The sequence below is a fragment of the Phascolarctos cinereus genome, unplaced genomic scaffold, assembly GCF_003287225.1.
Source record: "Phascolarctos cinereus isolate Bilbo 61053 unplaced genomic scaffold, phaCin_HiC Scaffold_5;HRSCAF=322, whole genome shotgun sequence".
Taxonomy (NCBI): Eukaryota; Metazoa; Chordata; class Mammalia; order Diprotodontia; family Phascolarctidae; genus Phascolarctos; species Phascolarctos cinereus.
Window position 1 is genome coordinate 411,557,047 of NW_027555958.1, and position 18,525 is coordinate 411,575,571.

At 41.4% G+C, this 18,525-nt stretch overlaps 1 protein-coding gene across 5 annotated transcripts in view; it reads left to right on the forward strand.

Annotated features, from left to right (window-relative positions):
- Nucleotides 1-18,525, forward strand: part of ASTN1 (astrotactin 1) — a 441,904-nt gene that overhangs the window by 197,920 nt on the left and 225,459 nt on the right. For 2 of the 5 annotated variants that reach the window (XM_020984286.2, XM_020984291.2), the window contains exons 3-7: nucleotides 7,459-7,852; nucleotides 11,679-11,852; nucleotides 13,743-13,850; nucleotides 15,975-16,124; nucleotides 18,026-18,217. In XM_020984286.2, coding sequence (XP_020839945.1) covers nucleotides 7,459-7,852; nucleotides 11,679-11,852; nucleotides 13,743-13,850; nucleotides 15,975-16,124; nucleotides 18,026-18,217 — 1,018 coding nt within the window. The remainder of the gene's footprint in view (nucleotides 1-7,458; nucleotides 7,853-11,678; nucleotides 11,853-13,742; nucleotides 13,851-15,974; nucleotides 16,125-18,025; nucleotides 18,218-18,525) is intronic. The other 3 variants (XM_020984287.2, XM_020984289.2, XM_020984290.2) reach the window with 3 other exon arrangements.

Here is an 18,525-nt window from a genome sequence, read left to right on the forward strand (position 1 = left end):
GGCCTCTGAATAGGACCTATTCTTTTCTTTCAGTGGGGCTAAATGAAGACTCTACCTTCATCTAGGAACTCTGGATTACCGTTAAGTCAACTAGAAAAGGGAAGGAGAAGGGAATATGCATTTATGTAGTGCCTGCTATGGGCCAGGCATTGTGCTAAGCACTTTCCAAATATGATTCAGTTGATCCTCACATCTTGTGAGGTAGGTGCTGTTATTATCCTCATTTTGTAATAGAAGAAACTGAGGCAAACAGAAGTTAAATGACTTGCTCAAGGTTACATAGATAGTAATTGTCTGAGGACAGATTTGAATTTAGCTCTTCCTGACTCCAGGCCCTGAGATCTATCCATTGTGTTGCCTAGTTAACCCTATCTAGGTGATTGCCTTTCTTCAAATAAATAAACTCACTATAGTCATATAGCAACAATTTCACCTCCTCCATGCTGTTAGAAAGCAGGATCCCCCAAGTGAAGCCTGCTAAATGAATGGAGATTGAACTATTTCTTTAGGGCTTACAGAGCCCTCTGAGAAAGCAAGGATCTCATGATCCAGGGAGGGGACAATGACGTCAGCCAGAACCATGTACAAAAGCAGTACATTTTTATCAGTTAAGTCTTCCTGGAGATTGGCTCTAAGAAACTTCTGGACCAGAGACCCCTTTTCCTTCATAGGGTGACATTGATTCTATGGTTTCTGAGAGGTTAGATATGACTTGGACATTCAGGTGCATGATGATGCACCTGCTGTTTTGCAGAGAGGCATGTCTCTTGCCATGAGATGGGTTGAGTGCTATTTTGTCAGCTGGGACCAAGTTGGGAGAAATGTGTGTTTGGATTGGCATAAGGAATTAATTGGGTAGAAATAGCTATCTTGCCCTTAGTTAGGGGGATCACATGGGCTTCGACCCACCATGAGATAGCATCACTACCCCAGTGTCCAGATTGTCAATGAACCCTCTCTTCAACTTGTGCTGTTAATGCAATAGCTCCAAACTGGTTATTTAGAATTTTTATGATGTCTCTCAGATGCTGTGTCTGAGGGTGCTGACATTCCCTATATAATCAGAGGCATTGGCAAAATTCCTCTAATGGTTCTGAATCAATGATGAGACATAGGAGACACTGGCACAGGACTGTCCAGCATGGCATGCCCACATCAAAGAAGGCATCATCATATGCTCTATGAGCAAAGCAGATTTGCAGTAGCTCAAAAGAAGTGAGAGATGTACAAATTTAGAGACATCTCCTCTCCAAATGTTCATATGCACTATTTTTGCCTGACATTCCAAGTGATAGAGCCATCCAAGATTGTATTGGTCTGATCAGGCATAGTCAGACACACCGTACCTTGACCCTGACACAGTGCTGTTATTTTGGTCCTTTTTGAGCATGAAGGACAATAACCGACCAGCCCCCAAAAGAAGAGCCTTTGATTCTCTCTAGTCCTGTTTTCTCCAGGTCCCATAGCATTTGGTCAGCCCCATGGTCATCAACCTGGAATCAGTACAGATCGATAACTTCTCAGCCCGATCCCTCAAGTTCTTTCATGCTGACCCACTACCACCAAGGACTTCCAGGAAGTATCTTCAAGGGAAGTGCAGCTGGAATCTTGTCCCACTCTCAGACTCATCAAGCCCTAGACTTCCTTTTTTTTTAGAGAAAAAGTAGCCCAACCCAAGTTGGGGGCAGGCTAGATATTAGTTCTGTTACACACTGCTTGTAAACATGAGACAAGGCTTAAGACCTTAGCTTTCTAACTCCAAGGCCGGTAGGTTACACATGACACCACCCTATGCATATGGCCTTGCCCTGGCATGGGAAGATAGTGTGGTAGAATGGGAAGAGCGCTGGATTTAGAATCAGAGTATTTGGATTTGAATTCTGGCTGTTCTTCATTAGCAACATGACCCAGGACAAGTCATTTTACTTGTCTCTATCTCTGTTTCCTCATCTATGAAGTAAGAGTGTTGAACTAGATGGTCTTGAAGTCCCTTTATAACTCTAGAGTAAGCTAATAGGTCACTGGACATGGAGTCAGAAAGACCTGAGTTCACATGATGCCTCAGGCACTTACTAGTTGTGCGATTGTGGGTAAGTCACAACCTTGCCAGCTTCAGTTGTCTCATCTGTAAAACAGGGGTCAGAATACTAACAGTTACCTCGTAGGGTTGTTGGGGAGATTACATGAAAGAACTTTAAAGTGTTATGTAGATGTTAGATATTAATAATAGCAATAACAATAATATTTTACCACCTGTGATGTAGGATCAGGAACAGTGGTGATGGGTCCCTTTCTATTTGTTCAGTTTCTTTGTTGGCAAGATGAGAGCTTATGATGGGGACTTGAATGCCAGAGGTCTGATGGTGATTCCTCCTCCCCTTTCCAAACTGACCCTACAAATAAAGCCATGTCAAAGTTGTACCCATACGGTATCAGGGTTAGCATTTATAGAGCATGTTAAGGTCTGCAAGGCACTTTGCATGTATTATCTCAATTGCCCTTCACAGTAACCTTGTGAAGTAGGTAGTATTATTAATACTAATAGCTAACATTTATATAGTGTTTACTATGTGCCAGGCACTGTCCTAGGAGCTTTACAATTCTTGTCTCATTTGATGTCGTAATAATCCTGGGAGATAGGCGATACTATTATCATTATTTTACAGATGAGGACACTGAGGCATAGGTTAGGTGATTTGTCCAAGGTCACATAGGTAGTATGTGTCAGAGGCTGTATTTGAACTCAGGTCTTCCTGGGTGATTGCAATCCATGTCAGCAAGGACTGGTAGAGGGCAGGTACTTGTATGATTCTCGGTGTACTTGGGAATCACGAAATTTTAATTAAAAAAAATGGAGCCATGCTTAGAAAAGTCCTTTTGAGGCAGCCTGTCAAGGTAATTGGGCCAGCATTTGGGTCCACTAGTGTGGTTCTGTTGTCATCACAGCAGGGTACTTGTTCACTGCCTCTCTGAGTCACATGCCTGGAGGATTAGTCAGGCCTGGCAGGCTCTGGGAATCAGTGTGGAGTGGTTTTGAGGAATCCTGAAGGGGGGTGCCAGTCAATTCAATCCAGTTTTTCAATGCAGCGTGGGACCTGATAGTGAATGAAGCTTCAGAAACTAAGAAACCATATCCCTGCAGCAGAGCAAGGTAGCCTTGTTTCATATGGCTGTGCTGGGACTCTCAGCTAAGCTCTTCAGCTCATTTTGGAGCAACTCGTTACTAGAAAGTAGCAGCCATTTGGAGAGAACTCAGAGGACAATGACAAAGCTGACCAACACCACAGATGGATGATTTAGGGAAGCAAGATCAGAAGCGTCAAAAACAGTGAGCCAGACGATGAGTATCCAAATATCCCATAAGTGCTGGGATTTTTAAAGCACCTACTATGTGCCAGGCACTGGGCTATAACCTCTGGAGAAACAAAGTCAGAATAACACCTGTCCCTGCTCTCAAGGAGTTCATGGTCTAATTTCATTCCTTAGCAAATTCCCATATGGAAACTAGAGGTCAGAGCTGTATAAATTGAATAAGGAAAAATTTAAGATGAGCCTGGGGAAATCCAGCCCCATTAAACAGCACTTCACTTTGGGTGAGATTTATTCATACTATGGATCAAACCTGGTATGTTCGGTGATGTAGAATGAGCCGGTTTCTCCCTTTAACAGGAAGAACCTACAGTGTGGATAATCTACCTTATTCCCTGACAGCAGGTTTCATACTTTTATGTGTATCTGACTGGTATTTAATAAAAGAAAGCCTATCATGTATGAATATGGTCCTAAGCATCTACTGTCAACGACTTATGCTTTTTGAATTGGGGTGTGTGTGTGTGTGTGTGTGTGTGTGTGTGTGTGTGTACAGTAAAACCATGATTCCTATATAACCAGGATTCTTAACCTGAGATATAGTGAACTATATTTTTTCCTTTAAAATTTAAACAGTTCTATTTCAATATAATCAGTCACCTTATTAATCTTATGCTTTTTATTTTGTGTTTAAAAACATTATTCTGAAGAGAGTTCCATAGGCTTCACCAGACCACCCAAAGGAGTCCATGACCCAAAAAAGGTTAAGAACCTTTTTTCTGTGATGAGTCATTAACACTCTCTTGTGGATTTATGATATGGCTGATCGGGCTTAGAGATATTGTCCTTGACAGAGGTTTTTTTTTTGGTTGCATTTTCTCCTGAGTGAGGTTAACGTGCTAGTACATAGATTTAACCTTTAGCCTTGCCCACATCTGTGCTCTGCTTTGACCAACTGAATGAAAAATTCTGAAAGTCAAGACAGTTGGAAAGGATACTGAGAGATTGTCAGTTTCTCCTATTTCTACCAGAGAAGTATGATGGAGAGATCCCTGGACGCAGACGGTCTGGGCTCTAGCCCTGGTTCTGACACATTATCTTAGTGACGATGTACCAAGCTTAACCTTCCACACCCTCCAGATCCACATTAGGAAGATAAGGGGTTTGAATAAGGTGATCCCTTACAATCTGTCCCTTTTAACTCTTTTGTGGGAAGGAAAAGAGTAAACATTTATTAAGTGCCTACTACATGCCAGGGACTCTACTAAGAAAGTTATGAATATTGTCTTATTTGATTCTCACAACCACCTTGAGAGGTGGGTGCTATTATTATCCCCATTTTACAGTTGAGAAAACTGAAGCAGACAGAGGTTAAACGACTTAGCTAATAAGTATTTGAGGCTGTGTTTGAACTCAGGTATTATTGATTTCAGGCCCTGTGCTCTACAGCTGTGCCACCTAGCTGCCCCTCTCCCACCCCATTGCAGTACACTGAGATGAGAGGAGTTGGATTTAAATCTTTGCTCTGTCACTTAATTGCTTTTGTGTCATTGGCTACTCTGGGCCTCAGTTTCTTTATCTGTAAAATAAGAATGTTGGATTATGTGACCTCTTCATCTATGATCCTATGACCCTATTAAATGCCAACTATTCAAGACATGCCGTGCTAGTTGCTTAACATAGGAAGTAAGTAAAATCCCTTGAGGATGGGAATCAATTCTTTTTTTGTCTTTGAATTGCCAGTGCGCAACTGTGTCTGACATATAGTGGGTATTTAACAAATCCTTGTTGAGCGATTGACAAAGTTAAAATGATGGAAAATGACACTAAGCCTGCCCTCAAGAAGATTATACTTTAACAGGGGAGGTACAAAAATAAATATGATTACTCCCAACAGATGGGAGTTTGTGTTATTTCTATGGCTCTTTAGTGAAGATGGACCATCTTTTTCACTAGTTTATTCCAATGTCCAAAACCTCTCGTGGTCAAGCCATTTTTCTTTCTGTGTGACCCAAAGACCTATTGTAATTGCAGATTGAGAAAAAGTAGGGAACTTAGTGGGACTTAGATGAAATGTAGCAAGAAAATTATTCCTTAAAGAAGTCTCCAAGAGTCAAAGCTCAGTAGTAGAAATCCCACAGCTCAAAGCCCGTTGAGAATTCTTCAAAGTCTAGTTGAGTGGGAATGACATTGAGACAGAATTTAAGGGGATGGAGCCGGGTACTAGACTTGTGTCCATGACTGACAAAAACCTAATGTGACCTGTCACTCGGGGTCTGATTCAGTCCCTTCGTGTCTTTGTGCTTTTGTGCCCTTATTCTAAAATGAGTATGAAACTGAACTTTGTTTTCCTTTGCTATACGATGATATTGTAAGGGGAGATAAATGGGAAGGCTTGGGGCAGGGAGAGCTTTGTAAATCGAAGGAATAATTATTATGAAGCTGGAAAAAGCCCCCTTTAATGCATTTCAGGGGAATAATCTTCTGCCTCTCAGTGGGTGGACTCACTGAGAATTAATAGGGTTTTTCATCTACAGTCTGTGTGATGTGTTGGCATTGATTGAAGTCCAAGGTCAGGAACTAAACCTTGTGGCCCACCTTAGCCTAATGAAGCAGGCTGGGAGTGATATTGACCAAAATAAAGGAAAGGAATACAGAGTGCAGAAGGTAAGATTTATGCTTGCCTACCTCCACTGTAATGGGCTTACAAGGCCATTACTCTAAACCTTGCTGTGGATGGATGTCAGAGGTGACAGTTCAGCCGTACTGTGATGCCACAGCCTTGCACTGACAGACTACAGTAGTGTTGATTTTTAGCTAGCCACAGAGACAATGGCTGCTAAGGAAGAGGAGGACCAGAGTGAAAGAGCTCTAGCCTCTGCCAAAGATAGGGAAATAAAAGGTTGAGGTTATAGCTTCCACTGTGTGATTCAGAGAGGGTTGTCTTGGAAAGCTACAGTTTACTAGAGAAAAGAGTTAAACATCCCTTCTCTCCCCATTTTGGGGTTCCAAGATTCTCCAATTGTAGGTTATAGAATCTAAAGATGGAATGAACGTCAAAGACCCTATATAGCCCTAGCCTTTATGTTACAGATGAATAAACTGACTTGCCTAGGGTATCACAAGTAATAAGCATTTCAGGTGGGATTTGAACCAGAATCCTTTGTCTCCAGAGGCAGCACAGAGCCACACTGTGCACAGCGGGGCACACTGATTCTGCCAGTTGTCATCCTTATCTGATGTTGCCATCTAGGTGAAATTGCTATAAGCAACAATAGGATGAGAGGTAGGAATTGGCAGGGGAGAACAGGAGGAGATAAGAAAAAGCTAGGTGGCATAGTGGATTAAGTATTAGGCATTAGGAAGACCTGAGTTTTAATTTTACCTCAGACACATCAGCTGCCTGACCCCAGATGAGTCACTCAAACCCTCTGATCCTCAGTTTCCTCATCTGTAAGATGAGATATTTTGATTCGATGACCTCTAAGGTCCTTCTAGCTCTAAATCTAAGTGCTGTTTATTCCTTTTCCAAAGGACCTAAAAAAATCATCCTACCACTTTTTTTTTTGGCTGAGGCAATTGGGGTTAAGTGACTTGCCCAGGGTGACGCAGCTAGTGAGTGTCAAGTGTCTGAGGCCAGATTTGAACTCAGGTCCTCCTGACTCCAAGGCTGGAGCTCTATCCCCTGTGCCACCTAGCTGCCCCTATCCTACCACTTTTGAAGTACATTTAAACCTAGATTCTAATCCTGCTTCAGACATAATCTAGCTATGTAACATTCATGAAACCACTTAACCTCCATGGATCTGTTTCCACATCTGGAAAACAAAGATTGGACTTGACCTCAAAGGTCCCTTCTAGGTCTACACCTAAGATCATAAGATACTTCACTGTAGAATGATACACAAGCCATCCACCTTCCTTTTCTTTCAGTTTAAGCACTGATTATAGCCATTTGTTTCTTGCTGTTGAGCTATGCATGCAGCAGGCACCGTATATATGCTTACTGAAAAAAAGTGAATGAGTGAATGTTGAGTTTTGGTAGTTGAAGCATCAAGATTTTTTGAATTAATTCTCTTTCGGATGGCCAGAGTGTGAGCCCTCCTTTAGCCTTGCATCTCCTAGCTGTCTGTTTTCTTCTTTCCCCAGGGGGGGATGATTGCTCTGCTGCTATCCATCCTATGCCTAGTAATGATCCTCTATACCCGTCGACGCTGGTGTAAGCGGCGACGTGTGCCTCAGCCGCAGAAGAGTGCCAGTGCAGAGGCAGCTAATGAGATCCACTACATCCCTTCGGTTCTGATTGGTGGCCATGGTCGTGAAAGCCTGAGGAATGCACGGGTACAGGGCCACAATTCAAGTGGCACCCTGAGCATTCGAGAGACCCCCATCCTGGATGGCTATGAGTATGACATCACAGATCTGAGGCACCACCTGCAGCGGGAGTGCATGAATGGAGGGGAAGACTTTGCTAGTCAGGTGACCCGAACTCTGGACTCACTCCAAGGCTGCAATGAGAAGTCTGGGATGGACCTCACACCAGGTGAGAAGGATCAAATGGTTCTTGGTCTCTCTGGGGCTCCATGAGGCTCTCTAGCTTTGGCCTGTTGGAGATGGGGGAGGGTGTACATCTCTCAATTTCAAGCAGTGATTTCCAAAAATGGTTAGCTATCTCAATGTCTAGTTGCCTATGGAGAGGCAGAGTAAGTCACTTGCAATGATGTTGAGAATTGTTACTGGATCAAAAATCTAGACAAGAATCTCTGGAGAGAATCCCTTTTTCTTTTCAACCCAAGTTGGGATTTGAGACTCATCAACATTAAACACAAGAGTGCCTTCACACCCTTTGAACTGGGTCATGCATCTGGCCTAAGAAACAAAAGAGGCAGAAAAATCCATTATGTGTATGTATTGATATGGACATATAGAATGATCACAACTTTATTGTCCTTCACAAATGAAAATGATTCTTTAAGGTCTAACTTGGGTAGCCCCTTCTCTGGGAAGTCTTTTTTTTCTTGTTGTCCCCAGATGTCCCCAAATTGCTCAGGTATTCCTACTGGATTTCTGTTTTGCACTTATCTCCTTCTACCTTGTATTAGAAGCGTCTATGATATGTCTCATCTCCCTATTAGATTACCATGCTCTTGTGGGCAGGGACTACATCATTTTTGATCTTTGTAACCCCAACATTGAGTACAATGTGTTACACAGAGTATAAACTTAATAAACATTTGTTGAACTTATAGCACTGTTTTTCCTTTTCCCACCTTGTGTTATACTTTGTATCATATTTACTTGTATACTTGTCATTTCTGCCCCATTGGATTATAAGTCCCTTGTGGGCAGGGACTCTGTCGTCTTTCAGCTTTGTATCCCTAGCACTTTGTTCATATTAGACATCTAATAAATATTTGTTGAATTGAATTTGTTTGTTGAATTTGAATTTGAATAACACTTTCTGTCACATTATTACCCACAATCTCTAAGACTTTATGTCAGAAAATCAGGGAAAAAATCCTGGCAGAGTTCTCTGAAAGTGGATTAAATTGCCTCAGAAAGAGGTGAGCTCTCCATCATCAGAAATCTTCCAGCAGAAGTTAGCTGACCTCTTGTTGAATATGAGGTAGGCGGGATATCTGATTAGGTTCAGGTTTGACTCAGTGATCTCTGAGGTTCCTTCCAACTCTGGGCTTCTATTTTATACAAATTACTGTAATTTCTTTTCCTTTATCTGTGACCCAAAGGACATTGTTTCTCCATAGGAAAAATAATGAGTTAAAGGTATCAGTTTGACACATGCCAACATTTCTCTTCTGTGGAACTGCTGGATAGCTGAAGCTTAGAAATGAAGTGTTTGGCATATGATGAAGCTCAAAGTACTCAAATGGATGGAAAACTCAGGAGGAACAGATTCCATTTCTTCCTTCTCTTCCCCCACTTTATTTTCTTTTCTCTGTATTTCTTATGCACCTCCAGAAACAAATTCCCTGCAGGTCAATTCCTATGACGATAAGCCCCAAGGGACAGTCCAGATTTTCTGTTAGGGAAACAGCTGAGAGCTTTTCACTTTACATACTGTCTACTCTATTTCCTTATTGTTTAATGTGTATAAGTTTTTCTCCAGTGAGATTTTAATCTTATAAAGCTCAATGAAGGTAGAGAAGAAATCTCATACATCTTCTTTATTCAAGAGTGCCTACCACAGTGCTAAGCATGGGAGTGATGTTTAATGTTAACAATAATAATAACTCATAGAGCACTTTAAGGATTGCAAATCACTGTGAGACAAGTGTATTTCATGCCCATATTACATATGAGAAAACTAAGGTTTAGGGAAGCTAAATGACTTGTTTTAGGTCAAACAGCTAGTAAGTGGGATGAATTCAAACACAGATCTTCTAAGATGCTACGTACAATGCTCTATTCATTATGCCACACTAAATTGAAAGCAAGTTTTGGTCTTACAAGATTACAGGATTTTGAAGAGTATGTAGTCCAATTTAAAGATGAGGAAACTGAGGTTTGAGATGCTAAGAGATTCTTCCAAGATCACACCAGTAATAAATAGCTGAGCTAGGGTACAAACCCAGGTCCTCTGATGCTATACCTTTCCCAGGTCCTTTCCACTATACCCAACTATCCAGCAACACATTTTCATCTTGATTATCCCACCTTAAAGGCTTCACCCTACATTCTTTATAGCACCCCACTCCCTGAGTCCTATTTTGATGACCCAATATGTCAGACCTCAAATCTGCTCTGATGAAATAGAAGCTCTCCAAAGGCCAAAGAAAGCAGAGGACCTTCAAACACACATACAAGAATGATCTTTACATTTCACGTGATGACCTCTGTCGCTAAGGAGATGATACCCAAATCTATCCATCAAGTCCTATTTTATCCCCCAAGCTCCAATCCTTAATCACCAATTGCCTCTGGCACATTTCAAGCTGGACATCCGGTATCCCTTTCAAATGTCCAAAGCATAACTCATTATCTTTTCCCCTAAGCCCACCTCTGTTTTGGGAGGGTACCGCCATTCTTCTAGTCTTAGAGGTTTACAACCTCTGTATTGTCCTCAACTCTTCATTCTCCCTCATCCCACATATTCAATCAGTTGCCAAATCTTGTCATCTCTAGTTATATCTCTCACATTCATCCTCTTCTCTCCACTCTCCATACTTCAAGTCCTCATTACCTATTTCGTAGACTTTTACAGTGGCCTCCTCATTAATTTCCTCTGTTTAAGTCTCTTCCCTCTTTAGTCTGTCTTCTGTTAGTTACCAAAGTAATTTTCCCAAAGCTCAGGTCTGACCATTTTGCCAACTGTCTCTACCCAGTGAACCCTGTTGTCTTCTCTTACTTCTGCGATCAAATATGAACTCGGGTTTTGCATTCAGATTCATTTACAACCTGTCTCTAACTAACTTTTCTAGTCTCATTATATATTACCTTTGTTCTATACTCTGTGATCCCCCTCGAACTGGTTTTTTTGCTGTTCTTCTCACATGACATTCCATTTCTGGTCTTAATGTGTTTTCACAAGCCATCCTCTAAATTTGGAATGTAATTCCTCCTCATATCCCTTCCCTTCTTTGAAATTCATTATTTCCTTCAAAACTCAACTTAAGTGACATTTTCTACATGAAGCCTTTCTTAATTCCCCTTAGCTACTTATGTCTCCCCACTACCAATCACACACACACACACACACACACACACACACACACACACACACGCACACACACACGCATGCGTACATCCCCTATTTCCTTATTTGAACCTAAGCTCCTTGAGGGCAGTGACTTTAATTTTTGGTTCCTGTGACTCTAGCATCTAGCAAAATTCTTTCCTCACTGGGGCCAGGTTGGGTATGGGTGGGGAAAGTGCTTAATAAATGTTTGCTTTCTGTCCAAGGACTGTTTTAGGACCAGCTAGGTTTGGAGAAGATCATAGAACTATAGATGAAGATCTGAAAGGGACCTTAAAGGGACATGAGTTGCCCAGAGTCATATAAGTATTGAGAGTCTGAGGTTGAACTCAAGCTCAGAGCTGCTAACTCCAAGTTCAATGTTCTGTCCATTTCCCCATTGCTGCCTGGTAAATCTTTATCACCAGAACACAGGCCACCAAGGGATGAGCTTTTTTGGTCACATCAGCTTAAGAAGATTTCTGCTAAAGTATAGGATTGCTATCTGCATTTGTGCAAGGCATCCCAACACTATTGAAACAGCAGGTCCTTGTAGCATCGAAGTCAGCATCTGCTCTCTCTAAATATTTTGTACTTAAACAATATCTGAAACTTACTGCTCTGTACCTCTGAATTTCTCTGCTCTCTTATGCTTTTTTGGTCTTTCCCATCAAAGTCGATGCCTTTGATTCTCCTTGCTCAGGAAGCGACAATGCCAAGCTGTCCCTGATGAACAAATACAAAGACAACATCATCGCTACCAGCCCTGTGGATGCCAACCACCAGCAGGCGACCCTACTGTCCCACACTTCCAGCAACCAGAGGAAACGGATCAATAACAAAGCTCGAGGTATGTGTGGAGGCCCCCAGAGATGAGTCTGCGTGTTTGTAGATCTGCTGGCAGCTTGGGGGAAGATTTGTGAGCTTTAAGGTAATACTGGAAGGAGAGGAAGCTATCTTATCACATACCCACTAAAACCTAATTTTCTTGTATCAACATAGAGAATAACTTGCATTTGCATAATGCTTAAGGTTTGCCAAATTTTTTTTTTCTTGCAGTAAGACTGTGAGGCAGAGTAGTTTATAGGGGCATCACTATTTTCGGTTTATAGCTAAGGAAACTGAAAGTCCTCAAGGTCGTGACTCACCTAAAGACATACAGCTAAAAAAAATGAAGTCAGGATTTGAGCCCAAGTCTCCTGATTCTAAATCCAGACCTCTTTCCACTTTGCCATTTAATGGGAGAGTCCTCTCTTCCACTTTGTTTAGATCTATCTTTGTTTGAGGTCCTTATTGATGGTTTAGACAGAGAGATGGATACGGTGAACTTTGGTGGTCCCTGCTATATGTTAGGAATCCCTATCCTCATAGCTATTATGATTAGACTATATCAAAATGATGACAGCCATGTGATGATGCAGAAAGAATACTGGATTTGAAGCTGAAGGATATGGATTCAAATTCTGGCTTTATAATTTGCTCCCTGTGTGACCTAGGGAAATCACTTCATATGTCTGAGACTTAATTTCCTAATCTATAAAAATGAGGGATGTGGAATTAGATGTTCTCTAAGGTTCCTTCCAGCTCTAGAGTTAGGGGGATGACAATATAATTAGAAGACAAATTAGCTCCCATCTATGCGTTAAAAAAAAAAGTGGTTTAGAGGGGCAGCTGGGTGGCACAGTGGATAGAGCACTGGCTCTGAAGTTAGGAGGATCTGAGTTCGAATCCGACCTCAAGCTCTCAATCACTTCTCAGACATATAACACTAGCTGTGTGACTCTGGGCAAGTCACTTAACCCCAATTGCCTCACCAGAAACAAAATGTGGTTTAGTTCATAAGGTTTCCCTCCCACTGATATGACTTCATGGTATGGTGTTAAGTGGGCACTGCCAAAGTCTTCCTGTCTAAATGAGTCAGAGAGTCATTGTGAGGCTAACAGCCTTTCCTGTCCCCCATCCTTTCCAAACAGATATTATCCAGAGCTGCACCAACCCATTACTATGCATTTATTCTGCTCATCCTTTACACTACTTCTGTAAACTGCAAAGCCTAACATAGGACCTGGCATATAATAGGCCTATGATAAATGTTTGTTGAATTGAATGGAGTTGAAATTTTCTCATCACCTCTCCTAGAGTAGATTTAGGTCCTGAGCTCTTGTTTTTGTTTCCTTAAGACAGTGAGGGCTGTGTGGTATATCGAACATTCTGTAACATTCATACAGGTTTATACATGACCAAGCAGGGGTGTCCTGGAGCCATTGTGTACAGGTTTCTGAGAGCCAATTGTTAAATTTTCAGTGTGACCACACTCTGGGAATCATTATATGCTCAAACCATGGCTTGATTTTTGTTAATTATCTAGCCTTAAGAAAGTGATGGAGAAAATGTTCATCAAGTGGGTTAAATTTAAACATGTCTCCTGTGTATGTGTGTGTGTGTTTATACACACACACACACACACACACACACACACACATACACACGGAATATAGATGTAGATACATAGATAGGAAATACACACAAACCCATTGTTTTTCCCTCTGGAAAGCTGGGTATTAAAGATTTACCAGCACATTCCTTCCACATCACCCCTGGCTGAACCCACAGTTGTTCAGAATGAGTTGGGAAAGGAAAGCCACACAAAGCTTGATGGAATTTTAGACTGGATGCGGGCGGGGAGAGGTTGTTTCTTGGGCTACTGCTGCTTTCCTTGATATATTTCTTTTCATTTCAGCTGGATCTGCCTTCTTGAACCCTGAAGGAGATTCAGGCACAGAAGCCGATAATGACCCCCAACTGACTTTTTACACAGATCCTTCCCGCAGCAGGAGGCGGAGCAGAGGTATTAGAGGTCTCCCTGGGGTGACAAAGGAGTGGGCAGCACAGAGGAGGATTGCAGATTGTACACTCTGGAGAGGAGTGCTAGATGAGATATTTCACATGTGTATCTCTTGGGTTTTGTGTCTATCCCAAGCTGTGAACTTCATATAGGAGTGCAGCTCTAGCTGAGGTATATGTCACCAGTTATTATTATTTAGACAACCTCATGCCTACAGTTGTAACTAGGGTGGTGTAATTAGGTCTGTATTCCAGGGCACTGAAATTTAGAGGGAACAAAATTTATGACAGCAACTTATCTGTCTGTTTCTAGGCTTCCCATATGGCAGTCTTCACAGCGAGAACCTTGGGTAGCTAAGGTTTTTATTTCTCTACCATTAAATTATGTTGAGTCATCCTTATTCTTGTAGGATGGTGCCACAAAATCTTCTTCTCCCATTGCTAAAATTTTGTGTGCTCCTACTTCCAAAACTGCCAATTACAGCTCTATTTGTCACTCAAGTGTTTATCATATAGGTGTCCTCTGATCCAGTCTCTTTCCCAGAGGGAAATTTGAATAGAGTGATTAGAAGTAGAACATCTTCAATCCACATTCTCCTACGTATCTGGAAATGAGGCAAAGCCATGTGTCCAAGTCACATTCTGTAGGGAAATGTCTTGCCCAAACCATAATAAAGTTTTGCTTTTCAGGGGAAGAGAGCAGCAAACCTAGAAATGGAGTCAGAAGATCATTTCTCCTAGAGAATAGTGCACAAGATATCTCAGCTTCATGGAAAGTGCTATTTGATGAGATGAGTCTGTGTCCTCCTGGGAGTAGCAGGATTATTTTGTGATCAAACACAAAAGAAAAAAAAGTTTATGCTCTGTTATACACATACAAATAGCTCTAACATGTAGTACTTTTAAAGTTTATAAATGGATGATAGTGAATGCAGCATGTGTCGTTTATTTTAATACTGCATTAAATAGCTTTATTTGTTGAATAAATATTTACACAAATATATACATATATGCATATATGTATATATGTATATATATAGATATAGATATAGATATAGATATAGATATAGATATATAGCTCTCCCTATATCTCACATGTAAATCTCAATCCTTGATTGGGAACCAAGTGTTCTCCTTAGCTGTATAGCTGTTCTTGAAATCCTATGTAAGGAAATTCGTAAGGAGAAATCATGAAGAGATGAGCTGAAAGACTCCTTTTAAATATAAATCTCTCCTCGTAAATAAAATTGGCTGTTGGTTTTAACAATTCTATAAGACATTATAGGTAAGGATGATACACCATAATGTTAGGGACCATTAAAATGGAAATTAAAAAAATCTCTGATTTTGAATGTACATATATGTATATATATATATATTATATATTAAAATTAAATATTATGTAATGTATATATGTATGCAAATAAATAGAAACTTGTTTCCTTTCGGGGACATTGGATACAACGCAAAATTCAGTTACATATTCAAATAAGGGATATATGTGCTTACTGAAAAATTATTTACTTGAGCCTTAGATCAGCCCTTACCCCTTTCTGGTAAATATCCTCTCTTTGTCATTTGTGATCCTGGGCAACTGGGCCTTTTAAGTCTGTATGTTGCCTTTCTCTATTTTTAGCTTTTCCACCATCTACTAGGACTGAGCTATTCGCACCCCGCCCCACCCCCTGCCCTTGCCCCAGATCAGTTGGGCAGAGTTCACCACTTAAGCATAAACTTTGGAGCAAAAGAGCTTAAGACCAGCAGACTGGTTAGATGAAGAGAATTCTTCCTTCCTGGATCTTCTGGCACTTCACCTCCTCAAAGAACATAATGTTGGACCCCAGCCCAGGGGCAGTACCAGGAGATGAGGTTACATACATTAATTCCAAGCTTTTTACATTCCCACTTCCTTCATATTGAGAATGGAGAGGTCATACAGGGTGAGGGAAATAGAAGTGCCTTTCAGAAGGGATGGCCCCTGCTGCAGTGGGCTAAGTGTCCCGGGTGCTGGCCTTTTATGGGTATTGTGGGCTGGGGAGGAGAAAAAAAAAAGAGGGGAATCCACAAGTTCGGATCAGGTTTCCTGGGCTCTTTACCATTTGTTGCCTTTCTTTTCTCTGGCTTGCAGTGGGCTCTCCAAGAAGTCCTGTGAACAAGACCACACTGACACTCATCAGCATCACCAGCTGTGTGATTGGCCTTGTCTGCTCATCCCACATGAGCTGTCCACTCATTGTCAAAATCACCCTGCATGTCCCTGAGCACCTGATCGCAGATGGTGAGCCCATCCTGCCGCGCATGAGGCCTACTCCTTTCCTCACAGTCTGATTTTCTAGGCATAACCAAGGGGAGTGACAGAAATCATAAAAATTACATTCTGTAATTAATGACTTTAAGAGGCAGTGTGGAATAAGGAATCGAGTCCTGGACTTGCAGTTAGGAAGATCTGGGTTCAGATTGCACCTCTCACACTTAATGAGCAAGTGACTAAACTCTTCTGAACTTGGGCAAATTTCTAAGACTGTCAGTTAAGGATGAGATTCAATTAACATGAGTGAAAGTGCTTCCCAAACCAGCAGTTTTTACACTGATGAAATACCATGTTTTTAATGTGTTGGCATATTAATAGATATATACTCAAAGGTATAGAGGCTTAAGAGAATCAAAATAGATTGAAGAAAGTCAGGCAATTAGGCTAAAACAAATCAGGCAAAATCTAAAAGAGGAAACCAAATAAATCTAAAAGAAACTAAATCAATAATTATGTGTCTCCTTTTTATTTGATTCTCATGAACATATATTTTTTGAAGAACAATTTATTTTAGGTCTAATGAGCTAATATATTCATGCTAAAGAGGGGAGCAGTTGATTTGGGGAAACTAAGTTTAGTTCTCCTTAGTGCGGTTGCATAAACTTACTGTCCATTACTACCCTGTGACCTTGGACAAGTCACTTAACCACTGCTTCTTAGCATTTCTCTAAAATGACTTCATTGTGCTAGCTGGTTCTAAGGTACAGGTCCCTTCTTGCTTGAAATCTATGATTCAAGTGCATTTAACTATGACTTACTCAATGGTATGCTCTCATTGAAATAAAGTTAATATTGCCCCAAAAGGGAATCACCTTTCAGTGAGAGAGATATCTATACCTCAGCGTATCTTAATTTTTCAATGCCAAAAATATCTCTCTAATGTGAAAACATTTTTTATTTTTTAGTTGGGAGCCTCAGGGCAGCTAGATGAAGCAGTGGGTAGCACACCAGCCCTGGAGTCAGGAGGACCTGTTCAAATCTGGCCTGAGACATTTACTAACTGTGTAACCCTGGGCAAGTCATTTAACTCTGATTGCCTCCAAGGAAAAAAAAAGGGGGGGGAAGAAGAGAAATTCGGAGCTTCAGGAGAGGTGGGGATAGCTTAGCTTGTCAGTGAGCGATTATAATATCCATGGCCAATAATGATTATGAACATGGACTTTTTCCCTCTGGCTACCCCCAGGCTCCACAGTAACTTCCAAAGGAGCTGCCACTGATGAAATATTTGTATCTCTTTTTTGAGGTTCCCATAGCTCCACTGTAAAGGCATTCTGTTCATAAGATCATCAATTTACAGATGGAATGGACCTTAGAAGCCATTGAGTACAAACTCTTCCTTTTTACATATTAGGAAGCTGAGGCCCATTGGTCAGACAGCTAGAAGTGGCAGAGTCAGAATTCAAGCCCATGTCTTTTTGCTGACTCTAAGTCCAAGACTCTTTCTATTGCATTATGATGCCTTCTTGAAGAGACTAAATTGATTCTTCAAACTCTTCTGCCAAGGCACCATAAGCTAACTCATCTTTTTTATCTCATCTTCAACCCAGTTGTTCTCTTTGCTTATCTCTAGCATAATTACTCAAAGCCCACATTTAGTTTTGCTTCCACAGGAAGTAGAGTGGATGCAGACTGTTGATTACCATGTAATAAAATGCCTGAATACCCCCACCCAGCTGTACACATAATTCAAGCTGAGGTAAAGCTTCAGCCTGGCTCCGGTCATCACTTGGTTTCAGACTTAGGAGTTTTGTAAAGGTGAATGGGGATGACATGACGTTTTGAGATTGATCCTCAGGTAGGCTTAGGTCAAAGTTACTGCATCTTCAGTGCTTTTTTGTGTCTTTGTTTTGTTCCCCTCTTCTCTACAGGGAGCCGCTTTATCTTACTGGAGGGCAGCCAGTTGGATGCCAGTGATTGGCTAAATCCTGCCCAGGTGCTGCTCTTCTCCCAGCAGAACTCCAGTGGGCCCTGGGCCATGGATCTTTGTGCCCGGAGGCTCCTGGATCCCTGTGAACATCAGTGCGACCCGGAAACTGGTAGGCAGGAGCACCGGGCAGCGGGTAACTGTCAGAGATGTCATGCCTCTTACAATCACTCATGCTTGGGCCATTACTCCTAAATCTCCCACAGTTCCCTGGGGACCATTTAATATACAAGTTGTCATCAGGGAGCTGAGTCACTGAACAAGTTGCCTTACCATTTAGAATCATAACCTGGCCACAGACTTGGTAAAGATAATGTTTCTAGCCCTAGGCCAGACCACGTTTGGCATCCAGTTTTCCCAGGTCATCATAAAGCCAGTCAGCTTTCAGAAAGATCACAAATTCAACTCTATTTGGTGATTCCTGAATGTGAGAGAGCCTAGCTA